Source organism: Gekko japonicus, unplaced genomic scaffold, assembly GCF_001447785.1.
Source record: "Gekko japonicus isolate JY-2015 unplaced genomic scaffold, Gekko_japonicus_V1.1 scaffold3871, whole genome shotgun sequence".
NCBI classification, from domain to species: domain Eukaryota; kingdom Metazoa; phylum Chordata; class Lepidosauria; order Squamata; family Gekkonidae; genus Gekko; species Gekko japonicus.
The window spans coordinates 8,332-23,538 of record NW_015175486.1 but is presented as its reverse complement, the minus strand read 5'-3'; the positions used below and the strand labels follow the sequence as shown (position 1 = coordinate 23,538).

Below are 15,207 nucleotides of genomic sequence, written 5' to 3'. Positions count from 1 at the left end.
TTCATCTTAGCAAGAGGCTCTTGAGGTCCTCTTCATTTTCTGCCATTAGAGTGGTATTAATCATGCACTATTGGGACTACAGTGGACAGAGATTGGCTCAACACAGCAATATTGTGGAATTTTTTGAAGTTACCAGTAAACTGAAAAGCTTGGTTCCAATTTTAGAATTTTGTTGCCATATTTATGTTGTTATTGTATCAATTTGAGTTGTCGGTTTTCACATATATTGTTAATTTATATTATACTCTCTCTATACACACACACACACACACACACACACACACTAGGGGAAATGCCCGTTGCGGGAGGAGGCAACGGACCCTAGGGAGAACTGTCGGCTTGGGGCAAGGGGGCTGGGCCTGGTGCCGCCCAGCGAAACAGGACCGGGGTGCGGGGTGCAGCGGCCTCCCCCACCCCCGAGCATGGCCGGGGCCGGCGGAGTCCCCTCCGATGCAGGGCCTGCAGCCTGGCCAGCGAAGGCCGCCCCATGCGAGGGGAGGCCGGTGCGGCGGCCAGAAAGAGGCCTCGCGCTTGGCGGGGCCACAGTCTCACCCCACTGAAGGACTTTGCCTATCACCGGTGGAGAGGTAGGAGAGCGAAGACGTGCGCGCCCGGGGCAAGTGCCTCAGGCCGTGCTGGATCGTTGTCGCGCGGTGCATGGAGGCGGTGGTCGTCGTGGCGGGAGGGGGGCCACTGCCTACCAGTCCCCGGGCGTGGCGGCCACCTCCCCCGTCCCTGAGGCCAGGCGGCCCCGGCGCAGGCCCCCCCGCCAAAGAAGGTGGTGGAGCGAGGCGGACAGGCCGGCCGGCTGGGAATGAGCTCCTCACCCGCCGTTCCCAGCCTCTGCCGTCCCCCTCGCTGACATTCCACTTCTCTGGGGCTGCCACATCCTCCTGGCGCCGGCCCCCGCCCAGCCTCGTCGCCTGGCCTCGCAGCCTCTCTTCCCCGGCTCCTGGCAGTGGCGTCCGCTTGCAGCGTTCGCCCCCTGCCTCCCAGCCAATGGCATGCTAGCAGCCTTGAGCGGCAGCTGGCAGACCAATGGCTGACGTTGCACATTTTTTCTCCGCTCCCTTACTCAATTATATATAAGGATACACACAAAACAGGGCTCTTTTTGTAGAAAAAGCCCAGCAGGAACTCATTAGCATAATAGGCCACACCCAACAGCAGGAACTCATTAGCATATTGGGCCACACCCCTGACAGCACAGCTCATTAACATCTTAGGCCGCACCCCCATGTTACCAGAAGTATGCTCATCCAGCCACACCCACCTTTTGCTTGTTATTCTGTTTACCTTGTTTGTTGTCAAAACCCAGGGCCTTTTTTTGTAGCAGGAACTCCTTTGCATGTTAGGCCACACACCCCTAATGTAGCCAATCCTAATGAGTTTCTGCTGTTGGGTGTGGCATATATATATATATATATAATTGACATATATTTGATATATTAAAATATAACAAGAACAGTGAACAATTATTTAATACTTAGGCTGACAGTTCCAGTCTGTTCCTTACTTACTCCTGAAGCTGTACTGCTACCTCCCATTCTCCACTTCCTCCCCATGGTTACGGTGCTCTGGAGTGTGCCACACCAGCTCCTCCCCTTCTCCCCCAGAGGCATTGAGTTGTGACAAGCAGTAAGGCTTCATTTTATATTATGTTGATCATACTACCATGTGCAAAGCAAGCATTTTACAAATCAAGAGAGCCAGGTAAACAGACACTTCTTTTTGTTGTTATAGATTTAATTCATTTATATCCTACCTTCTTCCCAATGTGGACCCAAAGCAGCTTATACCATTCTCCTCTCTTCCATTCTATACTCATAACAAAAACCTATGTAGTAGGCTAGGGTGAGACGGAACGATGGACAGACACATGAACCCAAGTTTCGTTTATTGTCTTAGCCACTGGCCATAACAGCACAAAGTAAATCAAAGCACAACAGAAATATACATCAGTAACTTGCAGTAAGTCCTGGACCCCGTCTTATCTTTTTTGCCGCCAGTGCAAACCAAGCCATTCTGCTAGTAACATGTGCATCAGTATCAGAAAGCAAGAACACGGTCAAATCCTGCTCAGCAGTTCCATTATACAGAGGTACAATAGGATAAATAAACCTTTGCCTAAGTGATTCGTGCCATAAACATCTCAGAATGTAATGCTTGACATCATCCGCTTCATCCATACCACATAGGCATATTCTAGAAGCGGCAGGGGCACCCAGAAAGCGATCAATACAAACCATTGAAGGTATGGCATGGAACCTTAGGGCAGTAAAAGCCCTTCTCAGCTCCAAAGTAGTTAGTTTCTCAAGATATACAGTCCTACAATGGTCTCTTTTGAAGATCTTATACAAGGGGGCTGTACGGCAACTTACTACCATATGTCGATTCAAAAGCCCATCCTTATTAAATACCCATTCCTTCAGTTTAGCCCTTTGGTTTTCGTTTACCAATAGGTCATCGGGGATTGAGTATTTCAATAAAATAGAGTTCAAGTAATCATCTGATCTTTTCGAGGATTTCAACAGCAAACCAAAACTTTGAACACCTAGAATATCCTGAGGTCGTTCTAAACATTTCCTCCAATACGAGAGGATTCTTACATTTGCCCTGGCTTTCAGGGATACCATACCCAGTTCAGCCCTCATCAACGCCACAGGTGAACCTTTGGGTAAGACCAAAATCCGCCTCATAAAATAATTTTGCACTGTTTCTAGCAGGGACAGCAGCGATTCGTCCCAACCCCAAATCTCTACCCCATACAGCATTGCTGAAATTATCTTACTCGTGTATAATTTAACAACTGGGTCAATCATACCTCCACCCCTAGAAAAGTAAAACTTCAGCAAAGCCCCTAGATTGTTCATGGCAACGGTCTTCAGTTGTGTAATATGGGGACGCCAGGAGAGGGTTTCTGAGAAGTTTATACCCAGATATCTGTATGTGCTACATTGCTCAATTGGTGTACCAAGAATACTCCAAACGGATTTTTTGGGTCTTTTCCTGAAAACTAGCACTTTAGATTTGGCGTAGTTTATTTGCAGGGCTTCTGCCCTGCAATATGCCCAATTTATTAAGTAACCTCCTCAGACCAATCTTGGTTACAGAAAGAAACAAAGGAACAAAGGACACATGAACCCTTTAATTATTGTAGATCATTTCAGGAATACTCAGAGACAGAATGGATTAAACCTATTTCCCAAGCTCTGTAAGGCATTGAGGGAAGGCCCTTCCTAAGCATGGGTGATGCCGGAATATGCCTCCATATGATGAGTCTTGTCACTGTTTTACACATAACCAAGGTTAGTTGCTAATAGGGGTGAGCATGAACCCACATAAACGTCTCCATTGCACAAACTGGTTTGTACTTTGGGAAGTTCGTGGGGCTATAACCTCACCCAAAAGTGAGTTCGTGGGGCTGTAACCCCACCCAAAAGTGAGCTCCAAAGGCATTTAAATCCTTTCGGAGTTTACTTCTGGGTTGGGCTGGCCCAATCGAGCTCCCAGAGTGAGCTCCAAAGGTCTATAAAGACCTTTGGAGTTCAGTTGGGCCAGCCCGACCTGGAGGTGGTCTCCGAAGTTATTTAAATATCTTCGAAGCTCACTCGGGTCAGGCCTCAGGCAGTGGTGGGCTCCCATGGCATTTAAATGCTTTTGGAGCTTACTTCTGGTCAGGCTGGTGGACCCAGAAGTTCCAGAAGGTATTTAAATACCTTCAGAGCCTGCACAAACCCTCCCACGAACCTCCATGAAAAACATGGAGGTTTATGTGGCGGATCATGGGAGGCATGTTCTCCTGAACCTCTGGTTCACAAACCAGCTTTGTTTGTGCATAAACTGGGGTTCATTTATCAGTTCATGCCCATCCCTAGTTGCTAGCAAGAGTGATAAGACAAAGTACTGCCAAAAGTAAGAAACAAATGGAAAAATTTAGAACAAACAACAGTTCTATGAGGCTATTGTGCATCAGAATGGTCACACAAAATTACATGCTATGCACATGTTGCAAATGTCTTTATAGTGATGAGACAACCTGGACTCTCCTAGGGTTTTTACCTGAACTTCAGAAATTGTATATTCTCATAATAGGTGTCTTTAGGGTCCTTATTCTCCTAACAAACAACTGACCTTCAGGGGTGATAAGCCTGCCCCTCAACTGATGTTGTAGATAGCACTGTTTCTGAGAGAAACAGGCAGGCATTTGCTTCTTGGAATGACAGAGAAGTCTTAGAGGATTTTAAATGGCTTCATTTTGGACAATAGGTAAAGGCCTAGAAAATGCAGGGGAAAGCTAAAAAATGCAGCGTTGTTTTTTGTTTCTAACAGGTGTTCTTTATAGGCCTGCCAGCCTCCAGGTGATGATCAAACAATAGAAACAACCGTGATATAGTTACTAAGAACTTATTTAATATAAATTTCTATGCAAATCTCTTATATTACTTGGACCCGAAAAAGATCTTTAACAATAATAGATACCGAAGAATTTTACAGTACATGTAGTTTTTCTATACTAAATAAAGTGCTTAGGTCGAATACCATTCCATATAGTCACACTGAACTTCCAATTGTCAACTTCTTCATCTGTTCAAAGTTCAATGTGACAGTCCCTCCTATTTGTGCTGTAAGCATTAGTCAAATACACATTCTTTATCCACTGGTATTAATAGCACATCCATGGTTCTGTGCCAACAGGACGGCTCGGAAACCCATTTCCACTCTTCTTCAGGGCAATTTCCACAGCAGAGGGATCTCGTAAATCCTCCGTTTGACAATTCGCTAAACTCCACTCTGTGAAGTGCTTTCAGAGCAGGCAGCCAGCTAACTTGTGGAATTTCTGATCTCACCACAAGTTCAATATAGAAAAGTTACATGTATTGTAAAATTCTTTGGTATCTATTATTGTTAAAGATCTTTACAGGGTCTAGGAAATATAAGAGGTTTGCATAAACTTTTATATCAACTAAGATCTTAGTAACAATATCATAGTTGTTTGTATTGGTTGAGCAGCTTCTCTCATGATCTCTCATAATCTGTAACTTCCAACCTGATTAAAGAGTAGATAAATATTTATTTAGGAATTAACATACTTGATAGGAAAGAGGAGAGAGATAGGTTCCTAACTACTTCTCTATCTGAGAGAGGGGAAGTCTCAGTGTGGCACTTCCAAGAAGATGGGAGAAATTGCCCTAAGACTATCAATCTGGAGACAGACAAGGAATGACACTTAACAGGAGAGAAGGTGCTGAACTCACTATCCTATCTAATTGTCTTCTTGCTGCCCCCTGCAGGGTCTTCTTCTCTGTACACCAGACACTGCCTTTACCAACATCCCTTCTCAAGAAGAAGAGTTGGTTTTATACCCCACCCTTCACTACCTGGAGGAGTCTCAGAATGACTTACAATTGCCTTCGCTTCCTCTCCCCACAACAGACACCCTGTAAGGTAGGTGGGGCTGAGAGAGTTCTGAGAGAACTGTGACTGACCCAAGGTCACCCAGCAGGCTTCATGTGGAGGAGTGGGGAGTCAAAACTGGCTCTCCAGATTGGAGTCCACCGCTCTTAACTACTACACCAAACTGTACAAAGTCTACAAGATTCATCTTCATACACAGACTTTCAAACTTTTTTTGAGCAAGTGGTTTGGTGAGTGTGTCTGCAATCATTTCATTTGTAGGACACTATTCCAACGCAACAAGACCTTCTTGCATGTTTTCTTACTAGTTGATGCATCACATCCATGTGCTTAGTTCTTGAGTTGATCTTCTCCGTCTGTGCAAGTTTTATGCACCCTTGGTTATCTTCAAAGAGTTGTACTAGTTTGGGTATCTCTATACCAAATTCTTGCATTAGTTGCAGTATCCACTTCAGTTGTCTACATGCTTCTGCTGCATAGGCTGCGATTACACACTGAATAATCCACTTTCAATGCACTTTTCAACTAGACTTTGCCAGTTCACACAGTTAAAATCCAGTTGGAAACTGCACTGAAAGTGGATTGAAAGTGGATTATTTAGTGTGTGTGACCACAGCTATACTCAGCTTCAGTTGAGGACACAGCTATAGTTTCTTGCTTCCTGCTGCTCCAGCTGACTGCTCCACTGCCATAGAAGAATACATGTCCACTGGTTGACTTTCTCTCTGTAGTATCTCCTGCCCTGTCCACATCCATGTATCCCACTAGTCTGGGATTGTCACTTGTTGGTATCTTTAGTTCAAGATGTGCAGTGCCATGCAGCTACTTTGCAACTCCTTTGACTGTATTCCGGTCTGCTTTGCTTGGCAATTCCAGCTTTCTGCACAACATGCCCACAGCTCATGTAATATCAGGACACGTCAATGTACTTATGTACAGCAGTCTTCCAATTGCTTCTCTGTATTGCTTGTTGTCAGGCAGAAGTTCACTACTTCCTTGCTAGTTCAGGTAGTTTGTTTCCATAGTACTGTTTCAAGGTGACTCTTCATTCGTTCTCTCCAAATTAGATAATTGTTTTCTGTGACCCTATCTATCAAATGACCAAGCTGTGTACCACAGGAGGTCACCATCTTTGTTCTTTTGTTCTTGCCTGCTTGTGCCAAGAGCCTCTGGTGATCTATTTTTAATCAGAGATGCACTTAATCTGGGACATAACCCCTGTTGGCATAGTAGTTACCACAACGATGGTGCACAATCTGATTAAAGAGTAGAAAAAGGTTTATTTAGGAATTAACATACTTGATAGGAAAGAGGAGAGACAGAGATAGGTTCCTAATTACTTCTCTAGCTGAGAGTGAGGGGAAGTCTCAGTGTGGCATTTCCGAGAAGAAGGGGAAATTGTCCTAAGAGTAGCAATCTGGAGGCAGACAAGGAATGACACTTAACAGGAGAGGTGCTTACCTCATTATCTAATTGTTTTCTTGCTGCCTCCTGCAGGGTCTTTTTCTTCTCTTCTTCTTTGTACATCAGATTGCCTTTTCCAACAGTATATTTATCTGAATTTCTGCAGCCCATATTGGGGTGAAGCATGGTTGCTAAATTTGGCCCCCAATGACATTCTCTGTCCCCAATGTACTTCATGGTCTTCTTGCACATACTCATACAGCATTCACACATATGTACTTCAACTCCATTTTCAAAGCTGGCAGATGCAAAGGACTCATTAAATACTTACTTGCAGTATGAACTGCAACACATGCTTTAGAAAATCCCTCCCCTTATTATGCAACTCAGCTACTTACTATCCTACACAAGCTAATCCACAGAACCAGTTTGGTGTAGTGGTTAAGTGCACGGACTCTAATCTGGGAGAACCAGGTTTGATTCCGCACTCCTCCACTTGCACCTGGCTGGATGACCTTGGGCAAGCCATAGCTCTGATAAGAGCTGTTCTTGAAAAAGGGCAGTTTCTGTCAGAGTTCTCTCAGCCCCACCTACCTCATAGGGTGTCTGTTGTGGGGAGGGGAAGGGAAAGGAGTTTGTAAGCCGCCCTGAGACACCTTTGGGTTGTGAAGGGCGGGGTATAAATCTAATCTCTTCTTCTTCTCTTCACAGTGAGAAGCTGAGAGACTTAGAGGAAGTGCTCTTCCTAAGTCTCTTTTTCCGTTCACAGTTGTAGGCTTATCTTCCACATACCATGTTGAGAAGGCCTGCCCTCAATAGATTGGCAAAAATAGCAATCTCTTGTCTGCACATCTCCCTGTGAAGGGTTACTGCTGCTGAAAGAAATGATGAAAAGATTATGAAAAATCTGATTTTGAGCAACATGATAGATTCTTTATTAAAAGTATATTTTATAGCATCTTAGTTCTTCTCCATCCAATTCAGGTGAAAACGCCAGAATCTAATTACAGGACAAAGCTGAAAAGTTCTTGTAAGCAAAATGAACCTATTGGCAACAACAAATCCCTGCAGTTAAAGTTGTTGCCAGCACAATTTAGTACAATCTTTGAGTTCATTCAAGATAGACCCAGATGGTCAGCCGTGTTGGTCTGAAGCAGTAGAACAAATTTAGAATCCAGTGGCACCTTTAAGACCAACAAAAGTTTAGTTCACTCAAATTACTATGACTTCCAGCATCCTCCACCAGCTGCTATGTTGGCAGCTGCCAGATTCACAAGGAATGTTCCAGGCATTCCTCTTCCACACAACTTACCTTCACTACAGCAGGAACTCAAATGAGGCTACTGGGAGGGGGGAGAATCCCTGTACTTTACATCTTATGTGTGCTAGTTGCCCTTACTGATGACCTCCGTAGGCATCTGGATCGAGGCGGTGTGGCGGCGCTGTTGCTGTTAGATCTGTCGGCCGCATTTGATACGGTCGACCATCAGCTGCTGTCCCACGCGGGGATTCAGGGGCTCGCCCTTCAATGGCTTGCCTCGTTTCTCCAAGGTCGGGGACAGAGGGTTGTGCTAGGGGAACGGCAATCCCAGAGGCACCCGCTTGAATGTGGGGTGCCTCAGGGGGCGGTGCTTTCCCCGATGCTGTTTAACATATATATGCGCCCCCGCGCACAGATTGCTCGGAGGTATGGGCTGGGATGTCATCAATATGCAGATGACACCCAGCTCTATTTGATGTTGGGCGGCCAGTTGGACTCCAACCCAGAAGATCTGAACCGGGCACTACAAGCCGTGGCTGGGTGGCTCAGACTGAGCAGGCTGAAATTAAACCCGGCAAAGACGGAGGTCCTGTGCTTGAGTTGGACCAGACCGAGGTTGGTGCTCCCACTCCTAACCTTCGATGGGGCACCTTTGGTGCCAGCTTTGGAGGTTAGGAGCTTGGGAGTGCTCCTGGACCCCACCTTAACGATGGAGGCCCAGGTGGCAGCTACTGTCAGATCGGCCTTCTACCATCTTCGGCTGGTGAGGCAGTTGGTTCCTTTCCTCGACTGCAACGACCTAGCTGCAGTGATCCATGCGACGGCCACCTCAAGGCTAGACTACTGTAACGCTCTCTATATGGGGCTGCCTCAGTCGCAAATCCGGAAGCTGCAGCTGGTGCAGAATGCTGCGGCTAGGTTGTTGTTCGGTGCCCCTAGGTGGGAGCACACCCGACCTATGCTGAAAGCACTGCACTGGCTCCCTATAGCACACCAGATTCACTTCAAAGTGCTGGTGCTTACCTTTAAAGCCCTACATGGCCTGGGTCCGACATACCTGAGGGACCGCATTTCTCCACATATGCCCCAAAGAGAACTTCGGTCGGGGTCACAACACCGGCTGGTGACCCCAGGCCCTAAGGAGGCCAAGCTTGTTGCAACAAGGGCCACGTCCTTTTCAATGGCGGCTCCTATCTGGTGGAATAAGTGCCCGGAGGAGATCAGGGCCCTGCAGGACATTTTGCAGTTCCGCAGGGCCTGTAAGACGGAGCTCTTCCGCCAGGCATATGAGTAGGAGCCGCCACTGCCACTGCCATTACCATCACCGTTCTCCAGAGAGTGTTACCACCAGAAGACTGTGTGACATCTAAGCAGGGCCCAAGCCTTCCCTGCTATGCAGAACGTGGAGTTTTTTCTTTTCTCTCTCTCTTGCATCCGGATGGAAGTGAATTCTTAAATTGTTTTTATGTATTTTATATATTGTAACTTATATGCACTTTGTGCTCGTGTAAGCCACCCTGAGCCCGCTTGCGGGAAGGGCGGGGTATAAATGTAATAAAAATAAATAAATAAATAAATTCAAGGTCTTTTGCACAAGCCACTACATAAAATCTCTGAAGAGTTTCTGATTCCTGTTAACAAACTCAGGTATTGCTTAGTAGAATTTCGTGAAGGCAACTGAATTACACTAATAATGAAAATCGGCATTTTTGCTTTGATGTCTCATATGTGGAAGATCTAAGCTAAAGAAGATCTGAGCAAAATCTGAATAAATAATTACTTCAGAACCTTGAAGGCTGAAAAAAATCTGAAGCGATCTTCCAAAAGTACCTGACTGAAATCAAGCTAATCTATTTTTGGAACATTTTCCCCCTCATTCTTTAGCATAAGCTAGATCATATTTATAAGTGATGAAATTAAGCAAACTCCAGAGGATGGCAGAAGACAGGAGGGCCTGGTATGATGTGGTCCATGGGATCATGAAGAGTCGGACTCGACTGTGCGACTGAACAACAACAACACATAATCTCAAGAGTTACAAACTTGGTGGAGGGCAGGAATCAATAAAAGTGAATTACATGTCTGTTTGTAAACTTTTTTTTTTGGACCGGAATAATGTCCAAAAATCAAGAATAAAATTCAACAGTCAAATTACAGTGGAAGAGGTATGAAGTGATCCATTACTTTTTCTCCCATGGCAATGCAAGGGACTAAATGCTTCATCATAAGCACCAACCTTGGGTAAGCATTCCATTGCACAAATTACTTTCTCACATCTCAAGAGAGTTCCATGAATTATTCCTTAGCCATAATTAACTTGAAAGTGCTCAGATCTCAGTAATACCATCCTCAGAGTATAACAATGCTTTTTTGCACCTGATGAAGTGATGAAGTGACTTGAATTTTGTTCTACCATCCTCTAAGAGGACACATATTGAATAATAAAATTAAAAAGAAAGTATATGGTAGATCTTAAACATCCAAAGTATATATCTTCGGGATCCCATCTACTTGGCATAATGTTTAATTTTTTAAAAAAAAATCAGTTTGTGTAATCCTGTGTACTCTTACTTGGCAGCAATTCCATTGGACAGGATTAGGTTCTTAGTATTGTTTTTTCCACTTCTGACAGATTCCTGATATGTACTCTAATAGATCTGATCACAGTATGACTATGCTTGCACTGCACTTTATGCACCTTGAGGACACTGGATAGTGTTTAAGACTGGAAACAGTTGTAATTGTGTCTGCTCCGGCCACGTTTTGACCAGAGGTACTCTTTTACAAACTCTCTTTAATCCTGAATGTCTAACATTTCTGAAATTCACTCAAAGCCAACTTTCCCCTCCTTTCTTGTTCTGAAAGATCTCTGCATGGATAGCACACAGTATGGAACTCCTGGCTTTAGCATGCTGTTAAGCGACCGCCACCCCTAAGGGCAGCCCTGCAAGAGAGGATGAGGACTCGCATAACTCTGGATCAATAAAGGAAGCAGCTCAATTAGCATTTCACATGCTTTCCTTCCCTCTCTCCTTACCTTCCCTGCAGTGGGCATGCTTTCCCCTTAAAGGATTGTCCTGTTTCTGCTCCTTGCCAGCGTTGGCAGGGTGACAGTAGTCGAGTGTGCAAACTTGTGCTATTGTCCCCAGGCCAGGGGGAGTCATGGAGACCCACTAATATGACACAGGAAAATGTTTGCTGATGGCAATTCTATGGGCTTTGTCTAACTCTTTCTCCATCATGACGACTCGATTTAAGTCTCTAACTGTTTGACTACAGATGCAAGAGTACTATCCAACTCCATCCCTTTGTCCGGGTGGTTTGAATGGGTAATTCAGCTTTTGTGTGGCTCAATTGAGGGGGCAAACATAAAGACAAGATTCTTGAGCGCTCAAGCTCCTTTTCCATGGATATCTGCACATCTCTTTAGAGATTTGTTCCTTTCCTACCTTTTTCTGACATCACCCTCCCTTTAAGGGTGGGGGGGGGGGATGCCCTGATCAAAAAAGCAGGCTAGCCTGGTCTTCCAAACTAGCTTTGTCCAGTGTTACTCAAGCATGGTTACTGCCAGCCTTCAGACAGCTTTGGAGTAGTTTAGAGAAAAGGGCCTCTAAACTTTCTTTACTCATCCTCAGCATATCATGTTTGATTGTATTTAAGAAAAAGGGAGGAGGAGGCTGGAAAGGGAAGAATGGTAGGAATCACAGGGAAATGATCGTATTTATTAGCTGTCTTTCTGTGGCTGTCCCCATGGTGACAATTTGTGATGGCAAAGAATGTGAGAACGGGGAGCCTAATGCCTGATTGGGATGCTTTGTATTTGGCAAAGTGGCTTCTGATTGGCCTGAGAAAGCCTCCTAACTAGAAGGACTTGATATTCATTCAGCTTGTTCAAGTGCTGCAAAACACTCACAGGGTCCGGCTGCTTCTCTAAAGGTTGGTAGAGTCTAACCTATGTAACAAGATTAGCTGGTGAGCTTCTTCTTCTCTACCCCAGAGTTACAGTAACACTCAATATTTGACAGACAATCTAGCTGGGAGGGGTGTCTGTGTCGGACTGCAGCGTCATGAAAATGATGTATAGATTTCTACTCAAGGGTTAAATGCTTGCTACCTGTCTAACAAGATTAACTAGTAGGGCCATAGTGGTAGCAAGTGATGCTTTTAAGATGGGGGGGGGAGCCATTTGAGGGGATGGATGTGGATATGAGAGCGTATGCATGGTGCAGCGTGCACTGTCTAGATTGTAATTTGTAGACAGCTGTAAGGAAGTGTGTGTGTAATAAGCTTAACTTTTGCCGCAGAAACATCAACATGGGATCCTGTTTGGATCTGCTAGCTGTTTATACCCAGTGCTTGTTCATTCAACTAAAGTTGTCTCATTGGGACTTTTTCTTTGTGCATAATGTTAATCTGAATATGCAAGCACAAGAGACTGTGGGTATGATGTAATTGTGCAAGTATGTGAGCACCTTCGTGAAGCTGTGAGAGCGATGGATAATTATGTGAAAGTTCTCAATAGTGTTAAGAATGTATGTGTGTATACAAAATGTGTACGATAACATCTCAACAAATGTGTGAGAAGGGTTATGTGGTTTCTTTGTTTCTCACATGACAGTTAAAGTCTTTGAGTTGCTGCTGCCCTATTTGTGTGCACATGTGGATGACAGAAATTAGGATACAATGCAGAAGAGATCAATTTTTACAATGAATTTACATTTTAAGTAATAGGTATTATGTCCAGACATGGCAATGCAACATGCATTCGTAGAGATGCTTCACTTACAACATTATTAGCAGCTATGTGTTACAGTAACATGCAAAGCAAGTCAGTGCAACTCTGCATTGCTTAACTTTTTTTTTTTTAAAGAAAGCATAAGGCTCTCTAAATATTACAATTCAATCAGTTCTTAAGAGTTACTAAGAAGAGCAAACACATTTATGGAAAGGCATGTATACTGTAGTGGGCTCCATATGATTTCACTAATTGCTTTTTCACCCACGTTATACCTTTCTGAATTTTTGTCTTGAGTGTATGGAAATGTCAAGGGTGCAAGCGCTCTCTACTGAACTGGCAGAAACGTGTGGCACATTAATTCATTAGCATTTTTTCCTGCTCTCCCTCAGGGGAAGAGGACAGGATAGGATTGCGAGCTCTGGGCTGGGAAATACCTGGAGATTTGGGGGGCGGAGTCTGAGGACAACAAGGTTTGGGGAGGAAGTGACTTCAATGGGGTATACTTCCATAGAGTCCACCTTCCAAAGCGGCCATTTTCTCCAGGGGAACTGATCTCTGTAGGCTGGAGATCAGCTGTAATAGCAGGAGACCACCAGCCACCACCTGGAGGTTGCAGACCAAACAGGGATTCCCTAGCGTGTAAGTCGAGAACAGCAGAAAAACGCCAAAGGAAGACCATCAAAGATTATATCCACTTGATATGTATGATATACTGTATTATTCAGTATATGATATACTGAATAATTGTAATATATCACATACTCAGACACTTCAGTGGCTATAATCTTTGATAGTCTTCCCTTGGCGTTCTTCTATTATTGTTTTCTACCACCCGGAGGCTGGCAATCCTACGAAAGGAGGCAATATGAAGAGTGATCATTTTTCTCACCCCTCCCTGTTCTTAACTTTAAAAAAACAGCAAGACCCCCCCGCAAACCACCTGTTGTTTATGCGTGTCCCTTCCAGGCTCAGCCCAGCGAGACAGCTCTTCTTCATGGACGGCCCTCCCTCGGTCGTCGTCCCTTCTCCGCGGCGGCTCCCCTTGTGAGAGATGGCCTCGGCGGACAGCGAGGTGAAAACCCTCCTCAACTTCGTCAACTTGGCCTCGAGCGACATCAAGGCCGCCCTGGACAAGTCGGCCCCCTGCCGCCGCTCCGTCGACCATAGGAAGTACCTGCAGAAGCAGCTCAAGCGCTTCTCCCAGAAGTACGCCCGCCTGCCCCGGGGCCACCACCACCACCACCACCTGCCCCCGCCGCCGCCGCCGCCACACGCCAGGGAGCGGAGGGCGGCCGAGGAGAGAGCGCGAGGCCCGAGCGCCGACGCCGCGGAGACCCCTGTCGGCCAAAGCAGCGGCGGCGCCCTCCTCAGCCACAACGGCGAGCCCAAGGCCTGCAACAAGGCCGCGGAACCCGGCGACGAGCGGCAGCAGAGCGCCTGCGAGGCCACCTCCAGGCCCGACCAGGTGCCCATGAGGAAAAGGCAGCTGCCCGCTTCCTTTTGGGAAGAGCCCCGGCCGGCTCCGGGTCCGCTCGGCGTCAGCGCAGGGGCCTTCCCAACGGCCGCCCCTCCTCCTGCCTCCTCCTCCTCCAAGGACCTGCCCCTTTACGAGGGAAAGAAAAGTAAAAAAGCGCCCGACGGTGGCCAGGCCGCTGCCCCCGACAGCCCCTCGAGCGGGCCCGACGCGGAGGCCACCGTCAAAGTGCTGAGCGCCTGGAGCTGCTGCCCTTTTCAGTGCCACGGACCACAAGCCTCCCCCGGCCTCTACCCGTCGGCCCTCAGCGCCGCCCTCCCACCCGCAGCCCCTTTCCCGGCCTTGGGGCTATGGAGGAAAAGCGCGGCCTCGTCGACAGAAGGGGAAGGCTTCTGCAAGCCGAGCGGCGGCGGGGCGGGCCAGAAGGTGCACCGGCCTGTGGTGTGGAAACCCATCCCCACCAAGCCAGCCGCGCCGCCGCCCATCTTCAGTGTCTTCGGGTACATTTAAGCCGGGGCCAGGAATCGCGTGGTCCAGTGACCCACCGGGATCCTCTTCTTTGCTGCTGGAATCGTTCTTCGAGGCGCACAGAAAAGGGAAGGGAAGAGAGAGCCAGGGGATCCTCCAGGCCCCTCTAAGGAGCATTCAGACTCTGCCCCTGGAATAAAGATATCTGCCCGACAGGTTGGCAGCAGGAGCGGACCAAGGAAGCGAAAACAAATAATGCTTCCTTTGCCTTAATGCTTCCTTTGGCTTGTCCACTGTTAGAAAGGACCTGCAAGATACATTTTTTGGGTCAACAAGAACTTAGTTCGTCCTGGCATGTAAATATTAAGAGGGTTAAAACAAAACAATGAAAGAAAGAAGAAAAAATTGGAGTCTCCACAGTTCAGATTACCTTCAGGCAGGAAA

At 46.4% G+C, this 15,207-nt stretch overlaps 1 protein-coding gene across 1 annotated transcript; it reads left to right on the top strand.

Moving 5' to 3' along the window:
* The first annotated feature begins 13,872 nt into the window (after positions 1-13,872).
* FAM181A (family with sequence similarity 181 member A) lies at positions 13,873-14,805 on the top strand. The gene has a single exon (XM_015425980.1). The coding sequence runs from the start codon at positions 13,873-13,875 to the stop codon at positions 14,803-14,805; it is 933 nt and encodes a 310-aa protein (XP_015281466.1).
* Positions 14,806-15,207: the final 402 nt, after the last annotated feature.

Bases quoted from the DNA above. Each gene is read 5' to 3' on its own strand.
- FAM181A (XM_015425980.1), top strand. From the start codon at position 13,873: ATGGCCTCGGCGGACAGCGAGGTGAAAACCCTCCTCAACTTCGTCAAC.